General features: G+C 36.9%; 1 protein-coding gene across 2 annotated transcripts in view; it reads right to left on the bottom strand.

The window, feature by feature from the left end:
- Positions 1-739: 739 nt before the first annotated feature.
- Positions 740-10,566, bottom strand: part of LOC124619334 (striatin-3) — an 86,470-nt gene continuing 76,643 nt past the window's right edge. For both annotated transcript variants that reach the window (XM_047145644.1, XM_047145645.1), the window contains exons 11-13: positions 10,436-10,566; positions 7,696-7,900; positions 740-3,501 (exon numbers count right to left, since the gene is read on the bottom strand). In XM_047145644.1, coding sequence (XP_047001600.1) covers positions 3,332-3,501; positions 7,696-7,900; positions 10,436-10,566 — 506 coding nt within the window. In that variant the 3' untranslated portion in view covers positions 740-3,331. The remainder of the gene's footprint in view (positions 3,502-7,695; positions 7,901-10,435) is intronic.

Below are 10,566 nucleotides of genomic sequence, written 5' to 3'. Positions count from 1 at the left end.
ATTAGATTGTGACTTCTTCCACCAACTCTTTGATAACAATTTTGTCAGTTTGAAATAAAGTGAAATAATAAGTTGCACCGTATCCGAATCAGCAGTGAGATTCTATCTCCTAAACACAAAAGACGCACCCAGTCAACTTCTGTGTCTGTAAAATAATCAGAAACCTGAAGGTTGGTTTGAACACTGCAGAGCTTTATTGTACACGGTACAACCCTTTCTCCTCCTGTCCTTTGAGGAGACTTACCCATTAAGCTCCAAGTGGATCTACAGTTCAACGTGAACTTCTAAGTGTTGTGTAACTTGGCACTTTTCACAGTAAAAAAAATTACTGCCCAAGGTAAAAGTAGTGGCAAATGGAAGAAGGAATCTTATGATTTAATCTTCGAATTTTTAGGCTGGCATTTAACCACTGAATCATCTGTGACAAAACTAAACATAAAACTTAATATAAATTTGGCACTCACTTAAGATGACTTGCGTACCAAATATGACTGGCATAACATGATCAATATGGGAAGCTCAGAATCCTCTAACTATGATCTGTTACGCTTACATATGTGGAGTGTTGCAGAGTTATTTTGCATCCTTTCGGACAATGACCAAAAGAAAAGTCGCTTTTACAGGATTGAGGCAGAGCACCCAATGATAATCTGACACTTCCATATTAATCAGTTATGTATCACAGATGAATATGTCAATTTTTAGGACTATGTTTGATGGCAAGTAAACAGAGCAACAATTTCTAATACACATTTGTATCTGCATTTATTACCAGTTCACATCTGACATCTCATTAAAATTAAGATCATTTTACAAGCAAGTCTTTAAAGCATTTTAAAAATTATGTCGGCCAGATTTCCTAATATCGAAGAATTTTTCAACCTGGGATGCTTTACATGTACATATACAAATTCCCCAACAAAAAGAGTAAATTGTTACAAGAATCTCTGTGGGGAAATATGGTCCTCCGATAGTTTGTTTCAGAGACTTTCACTGATGTCTACTGAGAAATTATTCAGACAAAGTTCCAATGATTATCCAAAATACATGTCAAATTAAAATTTTCATAATCAACCACACGAATTAACAAGTGTAACTAAGCACTGTTCATTTCGGATGGCAAAAGTCACAGAGTGTGTATGTTCTACATCATCACTTCTGGTATGGTTTGGTAAATTGAATGAATTCATTAATTAAATATTAATAAACCAACAAACAAAGATTTTAATGCTTTGCTCCCCCCATCAATAAATGTCCACCAACGAAGTTATAAAACAGATCAAATATTTGAAGAAATATATGTATTATCAAGCAAATGACGAAACACTTCAATTTTCCAGGGAAAAGTCATCAGGTGCAGAACAAACTCGTGGAAAAAAAAAAAAAAAAAAAAATTAGATAACTGAACAGTTACAACAGCACATATTTCACAGAAACAGTAATCTGCCTATTCATTTAAATAAAAATTTTAAAACAATGTGTAAACAGCAGATTTTATGCCATTTGAATTGGAGCACGATGCTATGAACATTCAAATACAAGTAGAACTAATAAATAACAATTATATGATGTTGGGCAACAGCTTTTAAACAGCAGTTACATATACTTTAAGTATTCGTCATCATTTTGACGAACCAACCAACCGAAAGAAAGAAAGGGGGTCGAGTATTAAATACACATCTACATGTTTACATGCTTGTAAGAAATAAATTTAACAATTTTCTAAAATGAGTATTATTACGTCTGATATTTACATTATAAATACATAAATAATAAACAACTTTTAAAATATTTTATAAAATAAATATCATTACAAAGGAACTATAGATAAAAGGAAGAATAGATTAATTTTGTTGGTAACTTATCAAAAATTGTATAGTAATAAATGCTGCACAATGAAACAAAGGTTTCCTACAAGAAACTATTGGCTAAATAAAAGTACAAAGTTGTGCAGTGATAAATTACACAACTCTGCCTGACACTTTTCTGTAACTAACTGGTGCATTATTTTCTATGGATCGATAATTTACAATTTGTACACAGTTAACGAAATAAGTTAGCGGTCCTACATCTACATCATTTGTTTAATCATTTATTTATCTAGCATGCATAAAACTTGCATGCATTGATGAGTGTCATGTTTTGTCCTAGTCTTGCATATACTTTATTTTTTTCTCCGCAATAACATTCCACCTGTTCCATGAGCAGATATATGTAGTGGACAAAGCCCTGGAGCCCTAAATATAAAAAAAATTAAGACTAAAATTGCCTTTTTCACATTAGTGTACAGGCGTTGTTCTATTAAGAATAAATTTCAAATTATGTCATCAACAACCAATGTGGCTTCAGGTCGTTAAAAAATCTTCACACGTAAATAATTTATATGAAATATTTAATATTTATCAATAAGGAGAAATTGTGTGTTTAACATAAATTTACAGTCCGTAAATAGAAAATGTTTGATTCTAGATTACTGACATATAATATACAAAGTAGATTAAAAATGAAATGACCATATATTAATTCTGAAGCTACAAAGTAGTTCTACTTTAGATACAGTAGTTTACAATTAAACACACATTTTATGATTCTTTTTAATTTAATACTGTGCTAATTGGGTATAGGTACCAATTGCACACAATGTGCAGTCTTCTTTCTTTTTAAAAAAGAAAAAAAAAACATCACAAAATTGAAATACCACAATTTTCATAACAATTACAATGAAAATGTCTCCTCAATTTCTTCACATAGAGCAGGTGAGAATGGGGAGGGATGCAAAAACTCTGCGCTAGCTACTGTCAGTCTGGGTGTATAAAATCAAGAGACTGTCAATAAAAGCATTCTTAACAGTTTATGATGTAAAGTTATATCGTACATTCAGCATAATCTTCAGCTGAAGAATCACTGTTATCAAATATATTCATGATTCTGGTCAGAAGAGTGTGGGCTCAACACAAAAAAGTAAGTAAAGGGAGAAAATCCGTTCTGCACAGACTGAGCAAAAACGAAGAAGCACGATGTGGCAGATCAATGCAAAGTAATTTCAGTTTAGAAATCTACTGTACACAAACACAATATTGTTCTAGTCTTCTGAACACACTTCAATTTTAACCGCTTGTCCGTCCCACTCACAAGGATGTACTGGCACGAAGAGGGAAATTATACTGAGAACATAAAAAACTTATCCGCTCCCTTTGTCCATCTTCCCTCCTATTAGAATAACTCACCAGATTCGAGAACAAAAAAATAAAATTAAAAACAATAAACGCGTGTTGCACTCTAAAAAGTCTTGCACTTTTCTGGTCGTACATCATGTTCCTTACCAATAACTTCACACAAACACCTTTGCAAGTGCATCAGCGCCTGCACTGGCAATGTAGGGCCTGGATGGGTGGAAAGCCACATCAAATATACTCTCGTCGAATTTCTTGCGGTGAGCTGTAATTTCTTGTACACACGTCTTATTTTCCAGGTTCCACAGACGGATACTGCAGTCATGACCTGTTTTGAAAAAACTGCATGTTAAACAAATGAGCACTACGCCACATTATAACTATTAATGAATTTGTTTAGAATACTCAGGTCGCTGCACATATAGCAACAGTACATAAAAGATACAATTAAGAACAAACAATACTGAGGAGAACCTACAAACCACCCTCTGCGCCAGCTATAATCATAGCAGAAAGATATTACTGAATCTCAGCTATTCAATTTTATTTATTAATTTTTTTAAAAAAAGTCTGAGTCCTTCTACACTTATCACTGTTTTGGTGGCTGGCAACAAGGGGTTTTTTTTTCCAAAATATTATTAAGATTTATTTTGAATTGTTACACATTCCACATCCTGTAATGCAAGAACTCCTAAGAACAGCGTGCTACTCTGAACTAATCTGGAGAAAATAAAATGTTTTCTTCTATGAACTGTACAGTATTCTACAGAGATGAATACTCTACTCTACCCTAAGGTAAGGAACTGTGTGTGTCCTTTAGAGACAGTTAACAGCATTTTAAAGAAAATCATATGTTCCAAAATGTGCGAAGGAGAAGGAAGATGCTGAATGATGCTTGGTAGCTAATATAGAATTTGTTCAAGTAGCTTAATATTACACAAGAAATTGATTTCAGTAGCTGTCTAGTGACATGACGAAAGCCGTACTGACATGCAACACGTTTTTCATTGCGAATCTTGCTGACTTTGTATCCATCATTGTTGCTACGTGCTCAGCAATGACCTGCTACATCTCACGTAACATAATCTTCATTGTGATTTGCAACCATAGCACTCTCTAGCAGCAGTTATCGGCTGCAGTTAGGGTGCTAATCTCACAGTCCATTTACGTAAAATAACACACATAAAATAGTTAAACTATTAGCTATCATCAAAGGAGGTCAGAAAAAACCATGAAGAACATTCCGTATTCACTAACAGTTTGAACTGTGGATTGCTGGTTGAGGAACACTACATACACTGCACAACAATTGGAGATAAGATTCTAGTTTGTTAACTCAATTGAATCTCCATCACATTTTCATTTTTAAAATGAATACAATTACAGTATAGTGTCCAATGTCAAGTTTCTGCATGCATAACAGCCATATTCCTCTACGTTGTGTTGACTACTGTCTCACTGAAATAACTTACTGCATCACACAAGTTTCGAGATAGAGATTTGTTTCATAATTCCATTTGAATGGCAAAAGTTTGGATGTAGCTAGATACAAACCTGCTACCCTTCTCTTTATATCTCACATCACTATCTCCTATCCTATGGCTTTCACATGACAGAAGTATCCAAGTCACATATTTTACAATGTCTAAAAGCTGTAACTACAAATGTCATTACTTAACTATGACAAACTGCAACAAAAACACTAAACCATTGTTGTGTTGTAGCACTGAAACAGCATACTTTCTAGCTCAGAAGCCATAACACTGAGTGGAAACACACACACACACACACACACACACACACACACACACACACGTGTATGGCGGTAGGCGTTGTGAAACAGTGTCACGCGCCGCCAAGAGGGTAGACACAGAATATGCCGTACAAGACATCATGGTAGCAGGTCTGCAGGGCAACGATTTCAATGTATGTGACATTAAGGTAAAAGAGATGTTAGGTTTGAAGTTTCATGACCTTTATTTGTAAACTCTCTATTTGACACAGTTGTGGATATTCCACAAGTGACAACACTACGGGTTTTCCACCTCTTATTGGAACGTGAATGCTTTCCTTCTGGCTGTGCAAATGGCTGTTTAATAGGTGTTGCATAGAGGGCAGCATCTGTGCACATTGTGGAGTCTTTTTCACCCTGCATCAGTTTGTCATCAAATGGGGAGACATTTGTTTGTTATTGTGTAGAGTGGACAGGAAATGGGGCATTATTCGTGGGAGGAAAGGGCAGATATGCACTATGCTTATGGGGCAGCAGATGGAAAGGCTCACATTGCCCAATGTTTGTACGTTTGGCGGTTTCCAAATCTTTGAGCGCCAGATCCACACTCATTTACTGCCACCCACAAGTCCCTATGAGAGCAGGTTCACAGAATGTAAATTTTCCACTGGCACATGTGCATTCAAGGCCTACTTTGAAAACTGATGTAGTCATTTTGTGTTACAGATGCAAAGGCCTTTGGGACATGGTTGCCAATGCACAGTGCATACACCAAGCCTTGAAGATGAGGTGTTAGCACTGCTGGAAAACACACGCTCAAGAAGCTTGCGGCATATTGCCTGGGAAATGGGTGTAGACCATTCCGCAATTTGGCGTGTGTGGCACGAATATGATTTGCACCCCTTCGGAAGGTTCAGAGCGTTCATGCCCTTAATCCAGATGACCTTCCATATCAAACTGAATTCTGCTAGTGGTTTTTGCAAAGGTGTGCCATTCAACCAGACATTCTGAACCACATACTTTTTACTTATTAGGCATCCTTTGCATGAGAGGGTATGTTCAACAGCCACAACCAACACATGTGGGCACAGGAAAATCTGCACGCCACTTTTGTTCTTGGTTACCAAGATCACTTCGCTATCAAGATTTGGGCCAGTTAGTCTGTCCATACATGTTCCCCCATTGACTGAATGCAAACACATACTTTATCTTTTTATGAGAAACTCTGCCCAAGTTGTAGGAACATGTTCCACTCAATGCTCTACAGTGAATATAGTACCAACACTATGATGCACTTGCGCACTTCATACTTGCAGTGCGAATACATGTGGACGAAACGTAAGGTGAGAATTGGATAGGGCATGGTGCATGGCCCAAACTTTCACCCAACTTTGTGCCCAATGATTTTTTTCTTCTGGGACCACCTGAAACCTGTTGTCTATGAAACACCAATTAGGACTGATTATCTGATAGTGCACATTATGGCAGCCTCTGATGCAATTTCCACTTTCCCAGGTGTGTTTAAACGAGTGTGACGGTAACTCTAGCATCATTGCAAGGCATGCATTCAAGCAGAAAGGCCTAATTTCAAGTGCTTTATGTAAATGTTTTCAAATAAAGGTTATAAAACTTCACCCTGACATCTCATTTACCTTGATGCCATTAATACATCGAAAATGTTGCCCTATTGTCCTGCTACCATGACAGCTCGGATGACTTCTTGTGTGCCTACCCTCTTGGGGGCCTTGAAGCTGTTCAATAACACCTAGGACAATATGCTACGGATGCAGACGTGGGTTGCTATGTGAAACATGCTTGTTATGATCCACTAAAGAAACAGAGAGAAACTCCATACAGCTCCAAACAATTTTCAGTTTGTGGCATACAACTGATGTTGCATCTCATTGGCCACACTCCTCTCCACATGGCAATATTCAGACATTGCAGATTCTTCCTTTCCCACTTCGCAATGTACTGGAATGCAAAATTCTATGCTGAGATGTCACCAGCCCCTCATCCACAAATGATTTCACATCCTAAGACAGGACGCTGCCTTCAACATCACATGTATGTTAATGTGACAATCGTTTTGCCCGTTGCACCTCCCATATGGAATAAATCTACTGTATGAGTGTACACTGAGAGAAAGTACTCCTGGGAAGTGTTAGCCACAGTGTAAAGGGAGAAGAGAGAGAGGCAGTGGGGGAGGGGCAGAGGGTAAAAATAAAAGAGCAACAAAAAATGAAAAATCATTTGAGTGTGCATCTAAAATGTTAAGAACAATGAATCAAACCTTAATTATACATAAAACAAAGGAGCTCTCTCAATGGACCTACCACACACAACGTGAAAGAAAAGATGAGTGAGAAGATGGGTTATGGAACAACTTATTTGTGGAGTCAACCGAACATGGACCACAAAAATTGAAGTAGTAGTTACAAAGTAGTAGTTACAAAGTAACAGTCTCTCTCTCTCTCTCTCTCTCTCTCTCTCTCTCTCTCTCTCACCCCCCCCCCCCCTCCGCCCCCCTACCCCATTTGTCTGTTTAGTGACAGAGGAGGAGAAAAGTAATATGTCAGGACACAGCCTTCATTCTCAAAATAATGTGCATCTAAATTCTGAAATGGCTGCCAAATATACATTAAATACTGACTACTTCTGCACTGATTTGCATAGTCATCATCCTAATTTCGAACAGATAGTCTGCAAAATTCCATTACATGAAAATGTACGCTCATATAATCCTCCACATACAAAATTAAAGTCAAGGTACAAATGTATTTTACTCACTTCCTGAGAGAAGATACAGGCCATTCGGATCAACAGCTAGACTTGTAACAGAGTCTAAATGAGCAACCATTGAATGAACCAGCTTGCCAGTCGTGTTGTCAAAGAATCGAATATGTCGATCCTCATGGGCAGTGATTGTCAATGGAAGAAGAGGATGAGCCACCACACAATTTATTTGGCGACCCATTACATTATTGTCAACTTCCTTAAAAATAAAAGCACAACAATCAGAAAAATTAGTAGCAAATAAGGAAGCAACGTGAATATTTTTGTTTGCCACTAATCAATTTGGTTACAGAAACAAACAGCACTATTGGTACATACCTCAAAATCTGTAATGCATGAATGTGTTAAACTTACGATCAGAATTGCACGAAAGTAAGTTTACCATAGAATTACTAAAAGCTTTTTTGATAGGTTTCAGTAAGTTCAAGAATTTGAAAAAGTCTCACTTGTTTCTTGTCCAAAATGGTATAAAACTGCTTATCTGACTGAACTATCAAATTAGTTTAAATGGGCAAGGTTCACATACAACTAAAACTTGCTGATGGGCTACAATGAAATTGAAATACATACACAGACAATTGTAAAAGGTGTAATTGATATACCTCACAAATTTTTTGCTCTGAACTGCTCATCAAAACACAAATTAAGTTCACAGAAATTAAATTATTTTAAACTTGTGTCAGAAAATAGGAAGGGAGAGACCATGCCAGCAACAATTACTATTTGCATCTATGCATCTGTACCACGGAAAATTGCTCAAGGTAAATTCACCACATACCAAAATAATTAAAATGGTCAGGTACCTACTGAAACAGTTAATAAAATGTAATATGTCTATATATCTGCAGATCATTTAACAGTATAGTACAAGATACATTACAATTAGAATAATTCTTAACATGTGAGACAACTGAAATAAAGAGAGAGACTCTTTCAGAATCTATCAAAAGGAAAACTATGTACTTTGATGTTTGTGTACTGCCAGTATTGAAAATTTCATTTTCTGAACATAAGTAATGGCCAGCTATTCTGTCCCATAACACAATGTATGAGTATCAACCTTACCTTTAAGTAAGATTAAACACCAATACTTGAGGTAGTAAAATGCTACCTTCCCTTCTGGGGGAAAGGAGAAACAAAAAAGAAACAAAGAGGGTTGTCATACAATACAAGGAGAGAAAAAATTCTCAGCCTGACTCAAAGATGGTGCTTAATGAAATTTTGTTTCTGTAACTCCTTTAAATCAAACTGTGGTTTCACACTGCCACATTTGCAGTTTATATTTCTTTTCGCTGGTGTACCACCAAAGAAATTCATCCAGTGTTTGAGTAGGCTGATTAAAGTTGCTCCTTCTTTTACAATAACCAAATGGGTAACTGAAATCAAACATACCATACCTCTCAAGGCTGATCATATTGAACATCCAAAGACTGCAACACAGATGCAATCATAACATAATACAGTTTTATGAGTGGCAATTAAAGGGGTATTTCACAGCTCATGTCATAGGTGTACCAAACAAATGAATTAACTATGAGAATGCACGCCAATTTGTAATTGTCAATCAGATTTAAGTCCATCACTTCACACTGGAAATGAAACAGCACAAGCACAGGGTGAAAGCCAGTGGCCCTGAATCACATAAGGTGAAATTTATTTCATCTACTGGAAAGGTTATGGCCTGTGATGCACAACTTGTGGAACAGCCACCCTTTTCAGACATGGTACCCTCCAACCTCTAAATATTCATAAATACAAAGAAATTTATTAACACAAAACATTTTGATATTAATGAAGATTCATGGCACCCTTATTTCAGACCATACATCTCACTTCAGGGATTGTATCAATGCCCTGGAAAATACTGGCCAGAGAGGGATACTTAAAACTTAACAATGCCTTCACAGACAAGGAACGAAGTTCTCCTTCACATTTATTAAAGTGTTTTGCAGGCAGTCTTCCTGAAGAGGGAGCTACATCTGCACAATGATGTACTTGAGATATGTGAAGCAGCATTGTTAAGCTGTCTTTTCTTAAACTGACCAATTTTAAACTTAGCTGACAGCTGTTTATCAGCTTACAACTACTAACATGTAGCCGACTAATCTTTTTCCTGTCTGAAAATAGCATTTGCAGTAGGGAAGCATTCTAACATTATGTTTTATTGTTAGAGATGGAAATGTGGTAAGTGACAAAAATCTTAGAACAGACCAGACCTTTAGATCTGTAATCTGGCACTTACCCACTGAAGCACTAAATCACAATATGACAATGGAAGACAAAGAAAAGGGAGGGGGGGGGGTGTTAATCCCATTCTACTGCTACTATCAATACTATATCCAACACCAGCAATAGCCTGCCATTGGCAAGGTCACATGGCAGCCTCAGTACTCAAAAGTTTACTTATTACGGTGAACATAAAATTCTGAGCAGTTTTAAATATACACTTCAGATGATTGTCAAACCCCATCAGAAAAAAATTGTTCAAATGGCTCTGAGCACTATGGGACTTAACATCTGTGGTCACCAGTCCCCTAGAACTTAGAACTACTTAAACCTAACTAACCAAAGGACATCAAACACATCCATGCCCGAGGCAGGATTAGAACCTGCGACCGTAGCGGTCACGCGGTTCCAGACTGAAGCGCCTAGAACCACACAGCCACACTGGCCGGCAAACCCCATCAGAATGTACAATATTAAATTATACTGAAATCTAAGGAAAAATACATACTGGACTTGTCTCAAGACGTAGAAGCTGTTTTCCTGTTTCTATATCAAAAATGACACAATGTGCTGAATTGTATGCTGCCACCATTCGATTCTGCTCATCTCTAATAAAATCAACTGATGTTGGAGCACCAT

This window comes from Schistocerca americana, chromosome 6 (assembly GCF_021461395.2).
Source record: "Schistocerca americana isolate TAMUIC-IGC-003095 chromosome 6, iqSchAmer2.1, whole genome shotgun sequence".
NCBI classification, from domain to species: domain Eukaryota; kingdom Metazoa; phylum Arthropoda; class Insecta; order Orthoptera; family Acrididae; genus Schistocerca; species Schistocerca americana.
Note: the sequence above shows the minus strand (reverse complement) of the source record. Positions and strands in the feature narration are given on the sequence as shown.